This window comes from Balaenoptera acutorostrata, chromosome 3 (genome assembly GCF_949987535.1).
Source record: "Balaenoptera acutorostrata chromosome 3, mBalAcu1.1, whole genome shotgun sequence".
NCBI classification, from domain to species: domain Eukaryota; kingdom Metazoa; phylum Chordata; class Mammalia; order Artiodactyla; family Balaenopteridae; genus Balaenoptera; species Balaenoptera acutorostrata.
This window is the reverse complement of record NC_080066.1, coordinates 181,216,578-181,240,360: the sequence shown is the minus strand read 5'-3', so window position 1 is coordinate 181,240,360 and position 23,783 is coordinate 181,216,578. Positions and strand designations below refer to the sequence as shown.

The following is a 23,783-nucleotide window of genomic DNA, read 5'->3' as shown; positions in this document are numbered from 1 at the left end:
AAAATTGTAAAGCACTATAGAGTTTAAAGAGTCTTTCATTCAGTAAAAATGAAGGGGATTGGGGTAAAATATTTCTGAAGAATGTGAAAAAATGATTTGTACAAATCAAAAATAATAGCACTGCTAGTTTACATAGGAAGATTTAACGATACCAAGAAATCAGCAGTCCTTTGGGGGGCTTCCCTGGTGGCCCAGTGGTTAAGACTCTGCGCCTCTATTGCAGAGGGTGCAGGTTCAATCCCTGGTCGAGGAGCTAAGATCCCGTATGCCGCCCGGTGTGGCAAAAAAAACCCCACAACAATATCTTGTATATTATTCAGCCATAAAAAGGAACGAAATTTGGTCATTTGTAGAGACATGGATGGGCCTAGAGACTGTCATACAGAGTGAAGTAAGTCAGAAAGAGAAAAACAAGTATATTAACACATACATGTGGAATCTAGAAAAATGGTACAGATGAACCGGTTTGCAAGACAGAAATAGAGACACAGGTGTCCCCTTATATGGACACCAAGGGGAGAAAGTGGGGGTGGGTGGGTGGTGGGATGAACTGGGAGGTTGGGATTGACACACATACACTAATATGTATAAAGTAGATAACTAATAAGAACCTGCTGTATAAAAATAAATAAAATAAAATCCAAAAAAAAAAAGAGAAACCAGTGGTCCTTTCATCAGTTTATAAATAGAATGTGACTTCTGTATTGAGACCATCTGATTGTGTTGTACAGGTAGAAATTTTATTGACAAGAAGAATAAGTATTTACTGAAATCTGCTCTCAACTACAGCAGCATTATGGTCCATCAGGGTCCTGGTTCTGGGGGGAAGTCCTGGATGACAGGAGCAACAGGAAGCCGTCCGCCCGGACTTGAGGAGCCCAGAGCTCCTGCAGTGCGAGCTGACCTTTGGTGGTTAGGTTTCGTGGTGACTCAGTGTTGTCTTCTCTGCCCTTCTCTTCCCAACTGTAGTACTTAGTCATGGATTATTACGTGGGTGGTGATTTACTGACCCTGCTCAGTAAATTTGAGGACAAGCTTCCAGAAGATATGGCAAGATTCTACATTGGTGAAATGGTGTTGGCTATTGATTCCATCCATCAGCTTCATTACGTGCACAGGTAATCACCTTGTTATGTATTTCATGGAAATGACCTTTAATGTGTCAGGATGTTCCCTTCAGAGTCCCCTGAGTCGTGGACCCCAGTTGCAGGCTATGCAGGGAAGTCGTGCGGTCAGTGGGTCCTCCCTTTGACTGCCACGGTGCAGGATGCCTTACCAGGTCGCTGCTTTGCATCCCAGCACCTGGCTCCCAGGAGACCCCAGCTTTATGTGACTGTTGTGACGCTCTAATTGCTGTCAGCTGAAGTCACCTTGTCTTTTGATATTTACCTGCCATTGGCTCATGTTCTCCCCTGCCCACCCCCCAGAGCTCATGCCTCAGTCACCCATAAAACACTCAGGAAAGGGGGCTTGGGTTGAGGAGAGGGGCTCACATCACAGCATCGTAAAGGACTTGAATTGAGTGAGTGTAACTGCTCTTGCATGTCAGGTGGGGGTGGGGGGCCCCCTCCTGCCCTTCCCCCCTCCCCCGCCAGGACAGCGGTCTTAGTGCCTCAGCCAGCCTGTGCCTCTGTGTCGGTCTCATTCTGCCATTTAAGACAGTGCTTTAGTCCTGTGGGGTTTGGGTGGGGTTTTGTTGGTTTTGTTCTGTTTTACTTATTTTTATCAAAGTATTTCACAGCGGTAGCTTTAAAAAGTCAAATAGTTGTACAGGGCTTATAACAAAACGTGAGTCTCCAGCCATCCCCCACCCTGATGCCCCTTGCCATAGGTAATGATGGACAATTTTTACTTGTTTCTTCTGTTTACTTTCATATTTCTAAATAACGGGCTTCTGTTGCTGTTTCACCTTATGTGGGGGGTGGGGAGGTCTTAGACCACGTCTGTCGAAATGGAGATTTGACTCTTTGACACAGGTAAGTACATCTCTCTCTCATCCCTGTCTCCCACACAAACTCTCAAACTTCCTTCTCCCGTCTGGCCCCAGTTAGTAAAATACAGTTGGCCCTTGAACAGCATGGGTTTGAACTACACGGGTCTGCTTATACTCAGATTTCTTTCACTAAATACATACTGCAGTCCTACACGGTCTGTGGGTGCAGACCCACGGGTATGGAGGGCTGACTGTGAAGTTTTACTCAGATTTTCGACTGCGCAGAGGTTGGCACCCCAGCCCGGGTGTTGTTCAGGGGTCAAATGTAATAACTTTTGGTTAGATCAGTGTTTGGTGTTTATAATATACTGTGTAAATATTGCAGATGAGCCTTGTGGTATAAGTAGTTACACTTCCTATGTAAAGTTTTGTTTCCTCTGGAGTTAATAATTGCACTGTTTTTTCTTTGGCTACTTCTCTCTCTTTATGTAGCTGCCACTAACTATCCCCAAATATCATGACCAAAGTATAAAGCTCTGTACATTCAGACACACCAGCCGTCCTCGGTCTGCCTTCCTGGATCCATCCCTTCTGTCTTTCGCACGCCTTCCTGCTCTGGTGGCTCTCATCCTGAGGTTTCTTTTTGAGTGGAGAGGTTCTCTTCCCGTCTCCCTGGGATGGGCTCCCTTGTTTTCTGAGTCGTGCGTCTTTCTCTTTCTTGGTTTATTCTTTTGATTTGGTGGCACATATCCTCCAGCAGTTTCTGGAAAAGGAGGTGTGTGAAATAATTTTTTTGAGAGGAGCATCTTAATTCCATTCACATACGTGACTGATAGATGATCCCGTGTGGAATTCAGTGTTGCCGTCGAGAGGTTTGCAGCTGTCATGAGTCCCCTGACCTTGCACTGTGGTCGGGCTGAGCCTCTGAGCCTGTCAGGGATTTTCCTAAGCAGACGCAGCTCCTGCTCTGAGGGTAGCAATGGCTCCCAGTGTCAAAGTAACAGCCCTTCAAGTCCTGCCAAGAGTGTGACCTCGTTGCCCTGGGAGGGGGGACAGCTTGCCTGGGGCCACACGCTCCTGCCCGGGGCGCTGTGCGTAGGTCCCCGTGTCATGGGCGAGCCCAGGGACCTGCCCCCCATAGCGGTTGCTGCTTTTAGGGCCATGAGGTTTGGGACAGGGCATTTCCTGTTTTTCCTGTTTTCTTTAATGTTGTTATGCCTGCTTTTATAACAGTTATTGTTGTTTTCAACATTAGATTTTATACTCTTCTTGAGAGAACTTTGCCTGATTCACAACAGAGAGATGAATGTCTTTGTATTTGTCACAGAGCTCCAGGGAAATTAATTTGACTGCCTTTTGAATAGCTTATTCTTTCCTGTTTTTCCCTAATTAGAAAGCTTTCTCCTCATTTTCTTAATTGGTTGTGTAGAAGTTTTGCTCTATCTTTTAATCTCTGGGCATGGTAGAAAACATTAAAATAATTCGAAAACTTTTTTTCCCTCAAAGTCAACTCCATATTCAGACTAAGTGCTTGAATGACCTAGTGAAAACAGTAAGCTTTGCGTTTTTGCTAGGAAGTTCACAAAGTTTGGTAATACAGGAAGTCAGTCCTACCCAGTCTCGGGGATGTGTTGTAAGTTGAGGCTGCATTTGGCGGGGCCAGAAGTAAATGAGTTTCATCAGCACGGGAGTGTTATCACTGGTGGATTTGAGGAACGTGGTTCAGACCGTAGCTTGGGGCCCTTTCCCGTGGGAGGATGTGGGCCTTGGCGACTTCAGGCTTCTGCATGCGGAACGGCTGCTCCCCGGCTTTGGACCCCTGCGAGGCTCACTGTGCAAGAAGCAATGGGGAGCTCGGACCTGGGAGCCCACCACCCTGGTGGGTGCTGCCGCTTCCTGAGAGGTCAGCCCCAGATACCAGCAAAGGCAGAGACCGAGAGCGACAGGCTCACAGGATTGCAGCTGGGAAATCACATCCCCAGAGAGAACAGAATATGTACAGCTTACGATCGAAATAAGAACAGGTATGCTTTTAAGAGAAGGAATATTCAGAAAACAAAAAGGCCTTAGAAAAGAAAAACTAGAAAGCCAAGTAGAAGAGGTGTAGAGTAGGAGTAGAGGAACTGGACGAAGACAGAGGTGGTCCGGGGCCTCCAGGAGCCGGGCTGGCGCGGAAGCCCGTCCGTGGAGGCACGGGGACCAGCCCTGCGCCACCTCCACCGAGCCTGTGGGTTGGTTTTGCAGTAGGAAGCCGCACGGGCGCACTGTGTGTCGCTCAGAAATGGGACAGCAGTGGGCGGGAGGGCCTCCCTTCTCAGCGCATCACGGGCAGAACAGGAAAGGAAAATCAGACTGCAGTCTGTCCAGGGCTGTCATCCCACCCACCCACCCGGCCCCGCCCCAGCCAATTCCACCGTTTTAACCAGAGTCACAGCAGCCGACAGAGAAAAGGCACTTGCGGGGGACTGGAGCTGCTTCTCAGCTGTGCGCCTGACTCTACTGGAAAAGCTGCCACCACCGGGTTTGGAGGGAGGATGGGCTGGGTTAGTCCCAAGCAGGGTGGTGGCCCATGGGGACGGTCAGCTCTTGGATTGGCTGCTCTCTCGGTTGGTGCTGTGGGGGCCAGCTGCCCAGCTCAGAAGCACTGCCCTCGGCCTCCCTGCGGGTGTGCTGAGAGGGCCTTTCCTGGTAACCTCCCTGCATGCAAATGGGCAATTCAGGGTTTTTAAAAATAATATTTATTGATGATATTATATTTTAAATAGAGAGTCATGCTGCCCAGATAATCCAACACCATTGAAAAAAAAAGGTGCACGCAGATGGTTAGCATGTGAACACCTCTGGAGGGTATAAAGGGAGAGGGGCAGCCTTTGTGAAGACCCTCCCCACCCGTCTTCTTAGACTCAAGTCGTGATTCACTGCTGCAGTTAGGACTTTTCCCCCTTTGTATCTAAAAGCAATCTGTGGGGAGACACTTTAAGATCATGCATACATCCTCTTCAGAGTTTCCCCCTACATTTAGTATCTGTTGATGATTTTTGCCTGGGCCAGCCTTTACTGTGATGGTTGCAAAATGACAATTTCCAAACTCCAGGATCCCCTCCACGTTGAAGCACCTCCCTTCTCTCCCATTTGTCTATTTATTATCAGTGTGGGTACATGGATCCTTTGTCGCCCCAACGGTTTATAATTTGTTATTGTCTGAATTCTTTTTATGCTTGTATTGTCCCATATTTGGCCAGTGGAAGCCCCTTCTAGCTGACTCCCATGTTTCTGACATGCCCTCATCGTTTTTGAGAACTGCCTTAGTTTCTGGCTCATCTCGTACCTTCTCTGAGGAACCCTGGTTCCTTTAGTGGGGAATGGTTTTAAAGACCATATCTGGGTGCTGGGTGTGCTCAGAGTTACAGGGTGTCTGCTTTAGGCCCCTCAGTGGGCAGAGTAAAGTGCATGTCCGTACACGTCCGCATTTATACACACAGACCCATGTCTAATTTGGGAATCACGAGTTACCCTTCTGGCTTTCTCCCGTTCCATTTCCGTCTCCTCTGGCTCCCAGCAGCACCATCACGTCCAGTCATTTGCCCAGCCCTGCCATGTATCTGAAGTAGCTTCAGAATCGCTCTGCTTTATTACTATAATTTATAAATTTATTTATTTACTTATTTTTGGCTGCGTTGGGTCTTCGTTGTGCGCAGGCTTTCTCTAGTTGCGCCGAGCAGGGGCTACTCTTCGTTGCGGTGTGTGGGCTTCTCATTGCGGTGGCTTCTCTTGTTGTGGAGCACGGGCTCTAGGCGCGCGGGCTTCAGTAGTTGTGGCATGCAGGCTCAGTAGTTGTGGCGCGCAGGCTCTAGAGCGCAGGCTCAGTAGTTGTGGCACACGGGCTTAGTTGCTCCGCGGCATGTGGGATCTTCCTGGACCAGGGCTCGAACCCGTGTCCCCTGCATTGGCAGGCGGATTCTCAACCACTGCACCACCAGGAAGTCCTGAGCTACCAGGGACCCTCGCTCTGCTTTTATCCTACTAAAAACAAACCTAACCCTAGCCCTAACCCCACCTCCCAACTGCAAGTGTCAGGTTCTCTGCCGTAAGTTACTTAGGTTTGGGGTTTTTTTCTACCCCATTTCCCTTCAGTGCTGTTGTGTTATTTGTTTGAAATACAGTTGGGTTCACTGGTTTCATCAGCTTTCCATTTCAGGCGCCCCTTCGCATCTTTGTTGATTTCATTTCATTTTTTAAGCATGTAGAACACAAGCATGCTTCGATAATACCAAAACTAAACAAGGTTATACTCAGAAATGTCACTCCCTTCCTTATCGCATCCACCTCATTCCCTGCCCCTTGTAAGTAACCAGTTCCTTGTTTTCTGTTTATCGTGTGTGTGTGTGTGTGTGTGTGTGTGTGTGTGTTTATATATGCAAGATGAGCAGATATGTTTCCTTATTTCTCCTTTTCTTAAACAAAAGGTAGCATGGTTAAATATGCACTTATGCATTTTGTTATTTTCACTTAACATATATCCTAGAAATCATTCTGTATCAGTTCATGGAGCTCTTCATTCTTTTTTACATTTGCATAGCACTCCACATATATCAGTACCATAGTTCATTCTCCTGTGGGTGGATATTTAGGTTGTTTCTAGTATTTTGCAATTATAAATAATGCAGTAATGAATAACCTTGTACATACATCTTTTTGTATTGTCGGTGTGTCTTTAGGGTGAATTCCTAGAAGTGAGATCACTGGATCGACAGAGAAATAAAATGCATATTAGATATATACTAACATTTTTTTATTAGCTTTATCAGATGTTGCCAGTTTCCTTCCATAGAGATACACCTTTTTGTGTTCCTACCAGCAGTGTATGAAAGTGCCTGTTTGCTTGCAGCCTTGGCAACATAGTGTATTTTTATACTTTTGCCATCTGATGGATTAGAGATGGTATACAGTTGGGTTTTTTGGTTTTGTTTTTTGTCTTTCTTGTGGAGTTGAATTTCATTTTTATATCTTTCTGTGTGTGTCTGTGTGAGTTGTTTATTTCATGTCATTTGCCCATTTTTCTGATTTCTAGCTTTTTCCCTTCAGTTGCTAAATATTTGCCCTTTATCTGTAATATATGTTGCAAATATTTTTTCCCAGTTTGCCATTTGCTTTTTGATTTTGCTTATTGTAGTCTTTTGCCATGCAGATTTTTTTTAATGTATTAAATTTATTGGTCTTTTATTACATTGGGATTTTGAGTCATAGTTAGAAGTACTTTTTTTTTTTTAAATCCCAGAGAAAACGAGAACCCATGTTTTCTTCTAATAGTTTTATTTTTTACGTATGGATCTCTGATCCATTTGGAGTTTATTCTTGTATAAAGAATGGATCTGATTTATCTTTAACTAAAAGGCTCTTCAGTTGTCCCAGCATGAAACTTATTTGTGTCTTTGCCCACTGATTTGAGATAACATCTTTATTATATACTCAGTTTCTTTATGAATTTGGTCTGTTTCTGGACATTCTATTCTGTTCCATTGTCGTCTTTCTCTCTGTGCTCTGGGACCACACTACTTTAATCATGGAGGCTCGAAATCACGTAGGGCCAAGTCCCCCCATCATACCTCTTTCTCTTCAGTGTTTTTCTAGCTATTCTTCCATGTTGGTTGTTCCATATCAACTTGTCTGGCTCCAAAAAACAGGACATTTTATTTATTTATTTTTAAATTTGATGGGCCCTTTAGTCTGTAGATTCAGGTCTTTTTTACTTCTGGAAGGTTCTCTTGGAGTATAGTTTCAAATGTTAGTTATGTTTTATTGTTTTGATTTCTCTAGGGACTCCTGTTATGTATATGTTGTGCCTTCTTTGCTTGTCTTCCATTTCAGTCTCCAGCTACTTTCTCTCTGACCCTTTTTAATTCTTTGTCTCATTTTTATTCTTCCAGACCTTTTCCTCCATTTCTTCAATGTCTTTCATTAGATTTTTATTTAAATTGATTCTCCTTTGGCATCTTATAATTTAGTCCTTATTTCTATTAAGATTTTGTCTTTTTCTTCTATTTCTTTCCTGGGTTAAATCAACTCTCTTTTCACTTCTCCCTATGTTTGTCTAGTTCTGTTTGTAGTTTTTTTTATTTGCTTTTTTTGTTTTGCTACCCTGCAGGGCGTGTGGGATCTTAGTTCCCTGACCAGGGATTGAACCCACGCCCCCTGCAGTGGAAGCGTGGAGTCTTAACCACTGAACCACCAGGGAAGTCCCCTGTTCTTAGTTTTTATTTTTCTGACTCACTGAGGGATTATATTGTTTTGTTTTTCATATTCCTGAGTGTTTATTTAAGGAGATTTATTTCAGTTTGGAGTGCTAGAAGGGTTTTTTGCTTTGTTTATCTTTTTGGGTAAGAATCGTCATCATCTTTTGCTCACGTTTCTTTGTGAGACTCGTCGGTGGTGTTGGGAGTAGTTGGTGCTCCCGTGTGTTTTCACTGAGGTGCAGCATTCTGTCACGTGAGGACAGCCCGCTGCTTTACCTGTCTCCTGCAGGCGGACGTTAGGTGGATCCCACTTTGTGGCTATGACGAGTCGTGCTGCTGGAAACCTCCTTGTACTCCTCTTGGTGAATGTCTTCCTCTGTCTTTAATGTTTATGTTCCTTTTCGTGCTTATGTGGCTTTTCCAGTCGCATAAGCTTATTCTGCCAGGAAGAGGAGGGCTAGTTCCTTAAAGTCCACCCCGCCGTCCCCGCATCCCTGCCCGGTGTTGGGAAGTGCACAGAACAGTCAGTAAGACCATGGGTTTAGTGGGACGGTTTACTTTCCTGCTGCTGTGTAACTGGGCAGACTACTCCGCTCTGGAGCTTCCCTGTCGTTGTCTATAACATACAGTTTGGGGGTACGTGGTGCTTTGTTGGTCTGTAGCTGTTTTGCCCCAGTTGCTCAGGCGTCTCTTCTCAGTGGTAACCTTGACTCGCTTCACACTCTGTCCCTCTACCTCTTTTTATATCTCCTCCTGTTTCTTTGTAGCACTTGCCCCGTGGATTGTACTCAGGGGTGCCAAGACCGTGTGCATATCTGTGCATTTGCATGTTCATTTCCTGACACCCCAGCTGGTGTGAGGCTTCGTGAAGGCAGGACAGCGCCATCTTGGTACTGTCGTAGGCCCGGGCTCGAGAGCAGCGCCTGGCACGAGGCAGGTGCTCTGGAAGCATTGGTTCGCAGGCTGGGTGGGTGGGTGGGAACAGTAACGGTGTCTCAGCGTGTTAATGGGGGATTAACTGCTGTACAGGAATGAGCGCCGGTGGTGACTGCTGCTGCCATGCCCGACTGCATCATCGCGGGGACGTTTTCTTGGATTGTTACAGCTGTCATGACTGATGCTAGCGTTTCCCCCGATGACCTGCTACCAGTTAAGGGCTTTGACCTACCTAATGTGTTGCATGGAAATGGTTAATTTATGTATTTATTTTACTAACAGAGACATTAAACCTGACAATGTCCTTTTGGATGTGAATGGTCATATCCGCCTGGCTGACTTTGGATCGTGTTTGAAGATGAATGATGATGGAACTGTAGGTATTTTTGTTGGAGATTTTCCATTTGGTTTTGGGGTTTGCTTGCAATTAGAAGGGGCTTATTTACATTTTCAATTTGAGATACAATTAAGAAACCAAGTTTATTAATGTAAATGAAGGCGAATGCACTTAGGAGACAGTTGAAATTTTCTATTAAGTTTAAAACATCTTTATTGTTTTTTATGTTTACAAAAATAATACGTATGCCTTCTAAAAGGGGGGTTGTCAGGTTTCCTGAGATCCCTAGGCAGCTGAAAGCGTGCCAGCACGGCAGTGAACGAGAGGCAGCCCCCGGGTGCCCGCTTAAGATGCCTGCCGGCGGGCAGACCTTAACTGGTGACGGTGCATTCTCGCTTCTGTCTGGGGCGGGGCTTCCTGTCAGCCAGGGGTGTTGCAGATGTAGAAATGGGGGCCTCGATACCCCTGTTCCAAGGGCCAGCGGACACTCCCTGCACAGCAGGAGGACCTCCCCGGAGTGGCCGTCGCCGGGAGGCTGGGCTTGGGCCTCAGCTGGACCAGCACGCTGGCTGAGTGGCCTCAAGTGGGGCTGCCGCGCCTCACTCAGCTGCTTCCAGCCAGCGGCTTCCACCGCGCTAGGGAATCGTCTGCGTTCTCCCTTTTGGCCCTTGTCGCAGTCTCAGTGTGAGGTGTTTGGGAGACTTTTCTTCTTTAGAACCTACACATATCATAAAGTCTAATGCATCTACTTCTCCAGAGGAGAGCGGACCCCCGCCCCGCTTACTGTGGGTTTTCAAGCAGCAGTAAAAGAACCTGTAAAACTGGCATCACTTGACAGTGTTTTCAAAAGAGTGAAGCGATTTACTCACTTTCTCTCCACAAAGCCAGTCTCTTATTTCTGGAAGTCTTGACCACGCGTTGATTGGTATATTGGTGCTGTCCCCGAAGCCAGTCTTGTAACGACGGGAGCAGTGGCCTTGGTCTGAGCCAGAGCGCTGGTCACCTTTCTGACCTGCGTGGCACTCCCGTCCCGGTGGCACTCACTCTGTGAGAGCTCCCGACAGCTGTCGCCCTGCTGCCCGGTCGGAGCTCCTGAGGACTCCCCGCTGAGTCATTCGGATGGCTCTGGGGCTGGCACCCAGGGAGAGCCTGGTCTGTGCAGACGGGCCTTCTTGGTTGTTGTCTCCATGTCCTGCCTGACCCTCAGGCCTGTGGACTCCACGTGCTCTGAGGCCGGTCTGTGACCTCTCAGCCTGCGCAGCCCCCTTGCCTTCTCCGGGATGGTTGCCACCTTGCCAGTTGTAGCTCTCCATAGAGGTGTTGCTACGTTCAGGTCCATTCCCAGTGCCCCATGTAGGGAGTGTCCAGGCACCCAGCTGGTCCCTGGACCTACTTCCAGACATTCCTGTTTGGGGGCCAGAGGGTAGGGTGTGGGTGAGCAGCCTGAACTTCCCCTGGGAGCATGTTAGAAATGCAGCATCTTAGAATCTCTGTCTCACAGGTGCATGGTGTCCCTGCATGAAAGTCTGAGAAGGGCTGGGCTGGATGCACGTGGTCCTTGGACCACACTTTGAGCCGCAATGGAGAATGTGGGTCTGCAGTGCCATGTGGAGGCTTGGTGGGCATTTGGGCGTTGAAAGACCCAGTGTGCAAGAGTCTCGTGCATTCCGGACACTGTCTGATGTTTAGTGCTGTAGGAACACTTATTTGCATTGAATTTTGAATTCTTAGGTTTTTAAATCATGATCAGGTGCCAGTTTTATTCCATGATGATTTCATCATCTGCTGTCCCTGTTTTAGAGAAAATAATTAGGAATTTGAAAGTAGAGATGCCCTAGGGTTTCCCTTCAACACCAACCGCCCTCTCCCCTAAGGTGCAGTCCTCTGTGGCCGTGGGCACCCCTGACTACATCTCCCCAGAGATCCTGCAGGCGATGGAGGACGGCATGGGCAAGTACGGCCCTGAGTGCGACTGGTGGTCTCTAGGCGTCTGCATGTACGAGATGCTTTACGGAGAAACACCGTTTTATGCAGAATCCCTTGTGGAGACCTATGGAAAGATCATGAACCATGAAGTAAGCTGTTGCATTTCCACACCCTGTTTGTTCTAGTCCCGAGGACTGGGGACTGGGGAAGAGGGGTGGGGTGGGGCAGGCTGGGCAGCCAGACGGGAGTCTGCACAGGCTGCTGGCACGGAACACGTGGGTGGGAGGGGAAGTTCCAGCGACGATCCTGTTTCCTGGCGGAGGGTGACGGGTTCATCCGGGCCAGGATCCCTGCAGGAGACGTGGGCTTCGGGAGGAGGACGCAGGTGCCCGTGGTGCCGTGTGGGGTGCGAATTGCCAGAGAGGGTGGCCCACTGACCACTTTGACCTGTGCGTCTGGATCTGTCAGATGCCAGCTCAGACTCTCAGACCTGTTTGCCCAGAAGTCAGTTGTCATGAACAGATCACACATCTCAACATAGCAGCGTTCTTAGTCCTTTCTTGATCCTATTTCTTTTCCTCTTATTTTTCCCCTTTCCTTTTCCCAGCTGTTCATTTTTCACTTCAACATTGCTTCTGTTTCCTTCGTTTTTCTGTTTATTATTTCTTCTTCCATCTAATGTTTTTGTCATCTGTGTTTTTTCTTCATACTCCTTATCAAATGTCTTGCTGATGCCAGTTTCATCCTTTCTGCCTGTTGCTTACAGCATTCTTTTTTTCCCCACCTGCTCTGTCACTCACACACCCCAGCAAGGTTCCCACTTGTCTGCCATCTGTCCTGCAGCCCTGTCTCCCTTTATTTGCTCAAGTAGGGAGCATATGAACACTAAAGTGGTAAAGGGTCTTCTGTTTAAATCAAAGCAAGTTATACTGTTTTTTTAAAAAAACACTTTTCCCAAAGTAGATATAATTTTTTATTTATAAATTAATACATACTTACTACAAAAACTTCAGATATGCAAAAGTGCGTGCCGTAAATAGATGGTAAAAAACACGCCTTGCACTTCTCAGCGATGAGCGTGGTTAAGGGAACAAGTAGGACTCGGTTAAATTCTAAGACCTGCTGTTTGCGAGCGCCTGCCGCCTGCGGGGCCTGGCCTAGTGGTCTCTTCGTTCTTTTATTCAGTCTCCACCGCAGCCCTGGACAGCAGGGGCGGCTCAGTGCTCAGGCCCACTGTGCCATGGTGGTGTGTGGCCTTGTGGACTTAAGCTGGCGTGGGGGGGTGGCATTTAAATCAATGGCATCACATTACATATGACCAGGGTTTTAGTCCTCTTTCTGCTCAGCACGCGGAGGGGGACCTTACTCTCTGTGTATGTGTGCACCATCTCTTGTTTTAACAAGTCCCTTTTTGATGAGCATTTAGGTAATTTTCAGTTTTCTTGGTCAGAATAGAATGGCATCATGAACATGTTATGTTTTCTCTTTGGGACCATTTCTCTAGACTAAATTTTTAGAAGTGGAACTGCCACAGCTGTTGGTAAAATGTGTTCTGAAAGGCTGTGCCAGTTTCTCTCCCACCCGCAGCCTGTTGTCAACATTCTTTGCCACCTTGATAGGTGAAAATTTATCACTGTTTTAATTTATGTGCAATGTGGTAACAAGTCTGCCATGAATAAAACCAGCAGGACTTATGATTTTTATGTTTGCTTTTCTGGAATTCAGCTTCATTAGCTTTGGTTGCACTTAGTTACCACGAAATAAAAAGTGACTGTTGTTTTGCAGCTATTGTTTCTACTCTGTTCCCTGTGATGTCTGTGCACCTTAGATTTTTCTGAGTGCTTTCATCACGTGTCCTCTGATTTGCCCCCCTCCCCCTCCAGGAGCGGTTTCAGTTCCCATCCCACGTCACGGACGTGTCCGAGGAGGCGAAAGACCTCATCCAGAGGCTGATCTGCAGCAGGGAGCGCCGGCTGGGGCAGAACGGGGTGGAGGACTTCAAGAAGCACGCATTTTTCCAAGGACTGAGCTGGGAAAATATACGAAACCTGGAAGCCCCTTACATCCCGGATGTGAGCAGTCCTTCCGACACGTCCAACTTCGACGTGGATGACGACGTGCTGAGGAACGCTGTAAGTGCGGCGGCCCGCCCCGCGTCGCGCCCCAGGGGTCTGCGGCGCACAGGCTCGCTCGCCTTGCAGGTGGCGAATCGTAGAACTGTGCTGGGCTCCAGAAATTTTGGCAACTGTCGCAAGAAACGTACCTTTTATCCCAGCCTACGGCTTGGTCCTTAACATCCCTTTTTTAAAATGATGGGTTACTCAATTTGAGTAAAATGGAGTTATTAAATAGCTATTTTGTTTTAGAATTCATCAGAATTACTTTTATCTTCATGGCTTTGTACCTTTGCGAAACAGCGCCGGGTACGTTATCACATTAGAAGGTCACTTGCGTCGTCACCACTGCCAGGAGCCCGCCTGCGGCCCCACAGGTAGTACGTGGGCCTCGGGGTTTCCGGTCCTTCTCACTGCCCTGTGCGTGAGGATGTCCGGACTTGCTGCCGTCACGTGCGTTCAGCGTGCGCGTGAACGTCTCCTTACGCTCAGGAGGTCGGGAGTGACAGTGGTGACGGGCCGATTTTGAGTTGCTGATGTTTCAGGTTGTGGGTTTTTCAAGGTGGGATGCGGCCCCGGGACCCGTCTGGTGTCTGACCTTTTCTGCCGGGGCCTCTGATGCACTTGTCAGCACACCTTTGGCCCCCAGAGAGTTGTGCTCATATGCTGTAAAACTATTTTGGCCTCATCAAACTCAGCCTTATTAGTCTATGCGTGTGTCTTTGTTTGGGGAGAGAGAAACTGAGGTTTCAACCAAATAAAAGAAAAATCTTGATTATTCCCTACAGACTTTTTCTTAGTAAAATAAGAGCTGACCTTTAGATGATGTGAGAAAGACTGAGAAAAGTATTGTCATTGTTGAAAGGATTTTTCCTGGACTTCAAAGAAACTGTTTCCACGCTGAAATTCTCCAGATCAATAACTTTGCTTTTATTTTTAATAGAGAAGGGCCCTCATATTGAAAAATAGAGTTGTAGTAAACCTATCTAAAATAGTCTACCTTTGGGTTCCAAACCCTGCTTCTGCCTTGGCCTCTGTTTCAGGCCAAGAACGCAGAGCCCAAGCCCCTGCCCCGTGTCCCCCACTCCTCCCTGCTCAGCGTCACGGTGAGTGGGGGTCTTGCCGCTTCAGGAGGTTCACAGTTGGCAGCCTGATCCAGGTTGGGCCCGTGCCATTATGATCATCAGAAGCAGTGGGTTTATCCCCTTAGCTGCGTCACGCTTTGGCCCCTGCCAGGAGCGGGAAGTGGACCTGCCGGTACCCGGCCCCGTGCAGGTGGCACCATGGAGGCAACGTTCCAGAAGCGCCCTCCGTTCTCCCCGCTGCACTCTTGAGTTCACCCTGGGGTAATATTTTTTCTCCCTTGTTTGCCATTTGTTTGAACATAATTTTGTTTATGTTGTGTGTGTTCTTGCGCAGGAAATATTACCTCCTGGTTCTCATACGGGCTTTTCTGGATTACATTTGCCATTCATCGGTTTTACGTTCACCACGGAAAGGTATGTCAGCATTTATCGTTCAGCAGCAGAGCAGGAGCCTTCCCAGGCGGGGAGGTGGGGATGAGCAGTCCGAGGGCGAGCTTCTGTGTGAGGCCGTGCCCGCGTGTGAGCGCTGAGAGGGCTGTGCTTACGGGAGCGTAGGATGGGTTTGTCCTTTAAAAATGCACACCTGGTGCTGCACGTGATGCCGCATATGGCGGGGTCGGCAGACTTTCTCCATAAAGGGCCTGGTAGCACATACTTTAGGCTTTGTGATCTCTGTTGTATACTTTTCTTTTTTAACAACCCATTAAAAACATAAAAACCATTTTCAGCTTATGGGAGGTACAAAAGCAGGCTCGAGAGGGTTTGGCCCTCGGGCCATAGTTTGCTGGCGCCTGATCTCTGTAGGCCATCGGCACGGGCAGGATTTGTGCTGATGGGACGTCAGTGGCCGCAGTTAGTGACACGCTGTCCATTCACGCCCGGCTGAGCGCCGTCTTCATCAGGGCTCCCACTGGCTTTTGCAGGGCTCTTTGCCGCGGCCCCGTCGCTCCCATGGGTGGGGCTGCAGCTCCGCAGTCCCCGCCAGAGCTGAGGGCATGAGCCCCACGTGGGGCTCCAGCTCCGGGAGCCCCCGGCTGGTGTTTGTCTGCGTCGGCCTCTGTCTCACATGGGCCTCTGGCAGGGTTGTGTTGCCGGAGACGCTCTAACTTGCTTTTAAAAGGAAACTGGGCCAAGAAGAGAGGGGTTAGGAAGAAAGGCGAGTGAAATAAAACAAATGGAGCTGCCACGGTGCCTGAAGTGATACAGATTCCTTGCAGAAGAGGGTTACTTGTGCTCAAGCTTGTAGAAACTCTGTAGGTGTGGATGCCAGAGTTGAACAGCACGTAAGCCAAAGTTACGGCGCATACCTTCCAGCCGAGGAGAGGCGTTCCAGGGTGTGCTGGGCGTATTGATTTATTAGCCCCTCTGCAGAGGCTCTAGGCCTTCCCACTGCATTCAGCTCACTGGCTGCTTCTCACACCTGTGGATCCCGGCCCCGCCCCCCAACCGAGGCTCAGGTGTGTCGGGTTGGGTCCAGGGACCTCCTCCGGGAACAGACCCCGGACCCCGGCAGTGCCAGCCGGCACAGCACCCTCGGGCCGCCTTTGAGAAACACCAGCCGGCCCCTCCTGTGAGTGTGTGTGTGCACGTGCGCGTGCTCGATGGGTGCCTCACTGCACGCACCGTAGGACTCAGAAGCGTCCCTGACGTCGGTCACTGTCACGTCAAAAGCAGAGGAGCTAAGTAACCTGCCCCGAGTTAAGCTCTGATGGAGAGAACCCTCCCCGGCCTTCGTCTGTGTGTTGTGAGTCGGCTGGCCGTTGGTGAGGAGCTTAACTGTGCTGGTGAGAGTGCTGGAATTGAAGGAACCTTGCAGGGTGTTCAGTCTTCGGGGGAAGATGAGCCCCGGAGGGTTGAAGGAACCGTCTGCCGTCAGTGTGGAGCCGGCATGCCCTCGCCGGCTCACTTCGCCGCAGGCCTCCGGGGTGAGCGTCCCGGGAAGCCTCTGCCTGAGCCCAGCCGGGCCCCGCCAGCCCAGCTCCTCGTGCAGAAGGCCTTCTCTTTTCAGTGTCTAGTTGAGTGGACGCGATGATTTAGAAATTATGCTCTGTACTAACACAGCATCGTAAATCAACAGTACTTCAACAAGAAAGAAAGAAATTACTGTCCCCTCCCCTGCAGAGGCAATGTCTCTGACCAGCTCTGAGGGCGTCCCTCTTCGCTGCCCGTTGTCACCCAGTCATTTGCAGGAAGGAAGACTCTTGTCTAATTTTGGCTCCATAAACAGTAAAGTCTTTTCACAAGTGTTTTTGTTTGCCAATTTAAAAAGGCTTATCTTTTACCCCAGGAAGTTTTTAAATGCTAATGGAATCACTGTAAATTCTCAGTAGATCAGAAAACGCTGTTGCTTTATTTGCAGCTGTTTTTCTGACCGGGGCTCTCTGAAGAGCATAATGCAGTCCAGCACATTAACCAAAGACGAGGGTGTGCAGCGGGATTTGGAGAACAGCTTGCAGGTTGAAGCCTATGAGAGGAGGATCCGGAGGCTGGAACAGGAGAGGCTGGAGCTGAGCAGGAAGCTGCAGGGTGAGTGGCAGCGGGGCCTGTGCCGGGGGGTCTGCTTGCCGCTGCCGCGGGCCGGCGCTCACGCGTGTCTCCTCCCCAGAGTCCACCCAGACCGTCCAGTCCCTGCACGGCTCGGCCCGGGCGCTGGGCAGTTCGGCCCGGGATAAAGAGATCAAAAAACTGAACGAAGAAATCGAACGTTTGAAGAACAAAATAGCGGGTAAGTGTTCTAAAGTCAGACTGCTTAGTCTCTATTCTTGGGCATTCGTCTCTGCAAAGAAAATTTTCAGAGTCCTTTTCATTGGATGGAAAAGCAGGAAAAAAAGGTTAAACTTTAGCAAAGAGTTCTGGTGTTTTGCCAGTTTATTTAAAATCATTTCTCCAACTTGCTTAACTCTAATACTATAATGTTATAGTGACAGCTAGAATCAGTTCTTAATATTTTATGCATAAACTCTCAGAATATTTTGCATTTCTCTATCTTAATTCTCCTCTTTGTCGCTCTAAGACAGAATTGCCATAACTTTCCTTTCTGAAGCTTCTCTCAGTGGCTGTACTTACTTTCCAGTGTTTGAGGTGCTGGTTCTATTGTCACGACAGTGTGTGTTTTGTGGTTCCTAGGTTATCAGAGCTTCCTGAAGACTCAAGTCACCTTTAAGTCTTAACCCTTTACCTGACACATGGGTTGGTGCTGCACTTGACTCTCATCTCAAATCAAACCTGAGTCAATTGCCTTCTCTCTGTTTCCTATCTGGGACCCACCATCCCGATCCAGAAAAGGGCTTCCATTGAGTCCATTACTTACTAAGACCCTCCTGCACCACTCGGCTGCACTGTGCTGGCTCACACAGGGAGCAAGGGCGAGACAGAGAGGCGCATGCCGCCCTGGGGCTCACGGTCCCGGGGAAGGGTGCGTAGACAGAGGGGCAGAGCCAAGTCTGGTGGGTCTGCTCAGGTGTGCAGGTGGCTGTGTGCATGCCTGAGAGAGAAGGTCAAAAAAGCCTCGAGGGCATTTGGGATTATTAAGTAATTCCCTGTCAGTAAGTCAGATCACAAAGTTTTGCATGTAAGGGAATACGCTTTCTTTTCTCTTTGGCTCAGATTCAAATAGGCTCGAGCGACAGCTTGAGGACACGGTGACTCTTCGCCAGGAGCGCGAGGATTCCACGCATCGACTGAAAGGCCTGGAGAAGCAGTACCGCCTGGCGCGGCAGGAAAAGGAGGATTTCCACAAGGTAGTCAGAGGCCTCGTTTGTGAGAGAGAGGTTTACGTGACCTTGCAGGGTGTGAGGTTGAGCTCGTGCGTACGTTCGAAGATGTCCAGGCCCCTCGTCTGTGTGCGGGATCCTGGCCCCTGCTGCCCGAGGCTCACAAGCAGCGAAACTGGCGCCCGGTGACCGTGGGGCCGATCCCGGTCGTGGGTGCTCTTCAGCGCCTTGGCTGCACGGGCGCGCTTTCCGGTCGTCGTCTTTAACCTCAGGCACGAGCCTGCTGAGCGGGCGGTATCCCCGTGTGAGGACTCAGGGTTTTCCCTGCGCTGACCCAGCTGGCTTAGGGCGCTTGTCCTCACCCAAGCCAGGGTCCCCGTCCTTCCTGCCCGGCCTGCGGCTGCCTGCAGTTCCGGCCAGGCTTTGCGAAAGAGGCCACGGCTCCTTTATAACATTGATTTTCAGTGAGACACGTCCGACTGTGTTCAGACAGCAGTGTGTTCACACCGGTGAGGACCGTGTTTCCTAAAGTACATTCGGTTGTTGACCCTGTGGTTGGGGTCTGTTTTCTGAATCGAGCAGGATTTCCGTTCCCCGTGGTGTCGTACCACCTGCAGGGCTTCGTCTCAGAGGCGCAGGTGGGCTGGAGAAACTTGCAGTGGGCGGGTCCACGGGGGCCTCTCCTCCCTGTGGCGGGAGCTGCCCTGCCGGCCTGCTCAGATCCTGCTGCTTCGAGCCGCAGGCCAGCAGGTGCCACGGTGACCGAGCAGCCCAGTTGTCGAGGGATCGGCTGCAGGGAGCAGGTTGTTTTTATACAGTTCTTTACTTTGATTGAAATCTTAAGCATTTTTGTATATAATATGTTCTTTTCTGATTCTGCTGGGTTTAAGTAACTAGATTGGTGACCAGATTCATGCTTCATCTGCTTTTGTGATTGTGTGGATGACACAGGGGAGAGGTCGAAATTCCCGAGCCAGACTTGCCTCTGCGAGCAAGCTGCTCACATCATAGGAGGGTCTCACTGGTCTCAGGTGGGCTTCTTCAGGCTGCGCTGGGACAAACACAAAGGGCTCTTTCCAGGAAGGTCAGTTCTCGGGGTTGTGGCTACAGCCTGTAACCAGATCTGCTGTCACTTTAACCCCTTCACACAGTGGAAGACAGCGCTTCGCCTTCCCGTCCTTGTCAGGCAAACGTAAACCATCTGCAATTTAACTCTTTGTGTTCAGCAACTGATTGAGGCTTCCGAGCGGTTGAAGTCCCAGGCCCGGGAACTGAAAGACGCCCACCAGCAGCGGAAGCTGGCCCTGCAGGAGTTCTCAGAGCTCAACGAGCGCATGGCCGAGCTCCGGTCCCAGAAGCAGAAGGTGTCCCGGCAGCTGCGGGACCGGGAGGAGGAGGTGGAGGCGGCCGTGCAGAAGATGGACGCGCTGAGGCAGGAGGCCCGCAGGGCCGACAAGAGCCGGAAGGAGGTAGCTTCTCGGGGCTTCGGGGGGTGCTGGTGGGGCGCCTGGGTGACCCCAGTAGAACAGTTTTGGGACCTTAGGCTGCGTCGCGTAAATCACTTGAACATACGATGGATCTTAAATTTCACGTGAAGCCAAGTAGCCGCTTTGCTAAGCGTTTATTTTGTAGCTTTCAGCCCTTGTTACCTATTTGTGAAGTTACTAAAAGAGGTTCCTGTAGTACTAAAATTTTAAAGCAGAATAGAGGGTATTCATGAACAAGAAATACCATAGAAACACGTCATGACGTGATGCAGCATGGCTTCAGGAGACACGAAGGCTTCTAGGTGCGCGACGCCGGCTGCCCCAGAGCAGCGGTCCTGAGACTGGCTTCGGGATCCTTGACACTCAAAAATCACTGAGGGCCCCAAAGGGCTTTTGTTTGTGTGGTTATAGGTCTTAATGTTTACCATGTTAGAAATTAAAACTGAAAAAATTTTCGGTATAACAACAGACTCATTACATGTTAACATAAATAACATTTTTATGAAAAGTGACTGGTTTTTTAAAGTATAGTGAGAAGTGTGGCATTTGCAACATGCTTATGCCTTTCTTTAATGTCTGACTTAATAGAGAACACCGGGTTCTCGTATCCGTTTCTGCATTGTCTGGAGGGACGCGCTTTTTTGTATAATGTACATGAAGAGAGCCCAGCTCCTAAGGTAGGGACTTAGAAGGGGAAGGGCCTTGCAGACCCTAAAAGGGCCTCAAGACCCCACTTTGAACTGCTGCCCGAGATGATTTCAAACGTTCTACTACCAGCAGGCAACATATTTCCCACACCCCTTCCTTTAAAATTCTGTTAGGGTTTACTCGGTAAACTGAGTGGGAGGGCCCAGAAGTATATGCTCTTGTTCCTTTCGTGTTCAGGGCTCTTTGTCCTTTGGCCTCAAAATGCCTATTTGTTTTCTTCTTAGACAGTTGATTTTGCAACCCCAGTACATTTGTAGTTCTAGCCAAGTGTAACTCTTCGTAGTGAACCCCTAATTAAGCATGACCGTTCCAGTTCTGGGTGAAATGATACTGTGTCTGGGGTTTGCTTTAAAATGACTGGGGAGTAGCCACGCAGCTGAAGCAGGCCCAGGGTGCTACCTCTTGACGCCGGGTCATGGCACATGGGCATCATCATACCACTCTATCTACTTTCGTGTATGTTTCAAATCTTCCATGAAAAAAAAAATGAATCTGGGACTTCCCTGGTGGCACAGTGGTTAAGAATCAGCCTGCCAATGCAGGGGACACGGGTTCAAGCCCTGGTCCGGGAAGATCCCACATGCCGCGGAGCAAATAAGCCCGTGTGCCACAACTACTGAGCCTGTGCTCTGGAGCCCGTGAGCCGCAGCTACGGAGCCCGCGTGCCACAACTACTGAAGCCCGCGCGCCTGGAGCCCATGCTCCGCAACAAGAGAAGCCACCGCAATGAGAAGCCCACGCACTGCAACAAAGAGTAGCCCCCGCTCACCACAACTAGAGAAAGCCCACACACAGCAACGAAGATCCAACACAGCCAAAAATAAATAAGTAAAATTAAAAAAAAAAAAATCTGTATTCTACAGGTATCGGAGTATTTGTTTTCCCAAACTGGTATCTTTTCTTGAAATATAGTTTCAAAGTATCAATTTAAATTAGAATTTAAACTTGTTTTATTACTAACCAGCCATTCCAGTTAAGTCCTGAAGTGTTTTTCTCAGCCTTTACTTTGTGATCAAAATCTGATGAAGAGCAAAGAATTACAAAGGTCTGCCAGGGTTTCGTTCGCTTAGAGTTCCTTCTGGGTAAAGGTCTAGCTGCCGCGGTGGAGCTGGTTTGTGCTGATAAAAAGCGCTGTTCTCCTTCCTTAGCTGGAAGCTCAGCTCGAGGACGCCGTGGCCGAGGCCTCCAAGGAGCGCAAGCTGCGTGAGCACAGCGAGAACTTCTCCAAGCAAATAGAAAGTGAGCTTGAAGCCCTCAAGGTAGTGCTCGGTTAGGTCTTTCTTCTTACTGAGAGAGCAGACTCTTATCCTTAGCGGCTGCTGGGTGGGAGTCACCTTAAGCGATGCGATTGTCCGGGCTCCGACAAGACCCGGCGTGGGGCGGGGGCGGGGCCGGCGGGGGTCGGAACGCGATGTGAAAGCTTATGGGAGCTTCTCACCTTTAAAAACCGGGTTCCTTCGTTTCTTGTGTAAATGTTTCCGGCAGTCTGGAGCCAGCCCTAGCAGACTGACGCCTCGTGCTTTCTCTGTGTCTGGGTTTCTAAACTCGGTGGAGCCCGCTTCTGGAGAAGCTTGCAGCCCATGTCCTGCTGCTGACACTGCAAGAGCCGGGCTGGTGGCCGGGGGGCCTCGTCCAGGGCCAGAGGGCAGTGGGGTGGCTGGGGAGGGACGGGGGAGCGGGGGAGGGCCCTAGTGGCTCCTCATGGGCTTGGCGAAACTTCAGCTCCAGGACTCCACTTTCTGAACCTGGGTTTCCTCATCTGTGAAATGCAGACGATGGGTCTTCTCTCGCCCTCACACCTGGCCCGTCCCCCCAGCACACATCCCCGAGGTGTCAGCTTCTCCCCGTCGTCTTTGCTTCCACGGGCAACACCTTTTGCCTGGACTCGGCGGCCTGTGACTGCGTCTCCCCGTCCCTTTCTGTGCCCCCTGCAGTCTGCTCTCCACACAGCAGCTCGTTACACCAGAGTCAGAGCCCGTCAGGTCATTAGTGCCCTCTGACGGCTTCCCGCAGCGCTCGAATAACCCTGACCTCCTCCCTTGTGCCCCCCGATTCCTCCTGTTCTTCAGACACTTGCAGCTTGTCCCCCCACCCCCCTCACTCAGTGCCTCTGCCCTGGCTGAGCCCCCACCTCCCCCGTGATGAAGACCTTCGTAGCCTGATGGCTCACTTCCCACGTCACCACCCCGTGTGACCCTGTTAGCAGGAGGGTGCCTGGCACACGGCCAGCCCTCCGGAGAATACTGTTGCGTGAATGAACGAACAGCGTGAGGAGACCTTGAGGACCATTCGTGTCAGAGTGTGAGACGGGGCCTCTGGGTCCCAGGCAGATCCGGGCTCACCCCTCCCAGGGCGGACACCACCCCCCACCCCAAAGCCTGCCCTGCAGCTGTTAGAAGGATCGGTGTCCTTTGGCAGGGCAGAGGAAGAAGTGCTTGCAAGTGTCTGCTGTGGTTGGGGTGATGCCTGAGCCTCGAGGAGGGCGCAGAGATTTGTAATTTATTCCAACCTTTATCTTCAGATGAAGCAAGGAGGCCGTGGGCCAGGTGCCGCCTTAGAACATCAGCAAGAGATTTCCAAGATAAAATCTGAGCTTGAGAAGAAGGTCCTGTTTTATGAAGAGGAATTGGTGAGACGCGAGGCCTCCCACGTGCTGGAGGTGAAGAATGTGAAGAAGGAGGTGCACGACTCTGAAAGCCAGCAGCTGGCCCTGCAGAAGGAGGTCCTGGTGCTGAAGGACAAGTTAGAGAAGTCCAAACGCGAGCGGTGAGTCCGCACAGCCCCACGGCGCGGAGGCCTCGGGCTGAGCCGGGCCCGGGGAGGAGCGTTGGCAAAGTCAGGAACCCCTAAAACCTCTCCCGCCTTCTCAGGCACAGTGAGATGGAGGAGGCCGTGGGCACAGTCAAAGACAAGTATGAACGAGAAAGGGCGATGCTGCTTGAGGAAAACAAGAAATTAACTGCTGAAAACGAAAAGGTGATTTAAAGGATCTGAACTGTCACTTTGCGGATGCTGTAGTTTTTTCAATCTTGAGTCTTAGAAGTTTGGTATTTTAAGTATTTTAATTTTTAAATGAAATAATATGTTTGATCTTTTAAGTGGGATGTTTTCATTTGGTTACAAGCTGCTAATTACCTGAAACCAATAGCTCTAATCACTTTGATGTTAAGATTTGTATTGAAACGTGACTTAAGTTAGATATGATCAGAAAGTCCACATTGGAAAATTCGTTTGGGAAACTCTCATAAGGATTAAAGAAAACTTTCAAAATTCAAAAGAACTTGTAGTTTTCATAATGCTAAGGATGCCCA

At 49.4% G+C, this 23,783-nt stretch overlaps 1 protein-coding gene across 2 annotated transcripts in view; it reads left to right on the top strand.

Moving 5' to 3' along the window:
• The window catches only part of CDC42BPB (CDC42 binding protein kinase beta), a 111,756-nt gene that overhangs the window by 58,509 nt on the left and 29,464 nt on the right, over positions 1-23,783 (top strand). For both annotated transcript variants that reach the window (XR_003622797.2, XM_007176190.3), the window contains exons 5-16: positions 970-1,118; positions 9,385-9,478; positions 11,314-11,514; positions 13,249-13,497; positions 14,899-14,978; positions 16,924-17,090; positions 17,170-17,289; positions 18,171-18,304; positions 19,504-19,746; positions 21,621-21,731; positions 22,994-23,238; positions 23,343-23,448. Coding sequence is in view for 1 of the 2 variants with exons in the window: in XM_007176190.3 (XP_007176252.2) it covers positions 970-1,118; positions 9,385-9,478; positions 11,314-11,514; positions 13,249-13,497; positions 14,899-14,978; positions 16,924-17,090; positions 17,170-17,289; positions 18,171-18,304; positions 19,504-19,746; positions 21,621-21,731; positions 22,994-23,238; positions 23,343-23,448 (1,899 nt within the window). In the remaining variant the exon portion in view is untranslated. The remainder of the gene's footprint in view (positions 1-969; positions 1,119-9,384; positions 9,479-11,313; positions 11,515-13,248; positions 13,498-14,898; positions 14,979-16,923; positions 17,091-17,169; positions 17,290-18,170; positions 18,305-19,503; positions 19,747-21,620; positions 21,732-22,993; positions 23,239-23,342; positions 23,449-23,783) is intronic.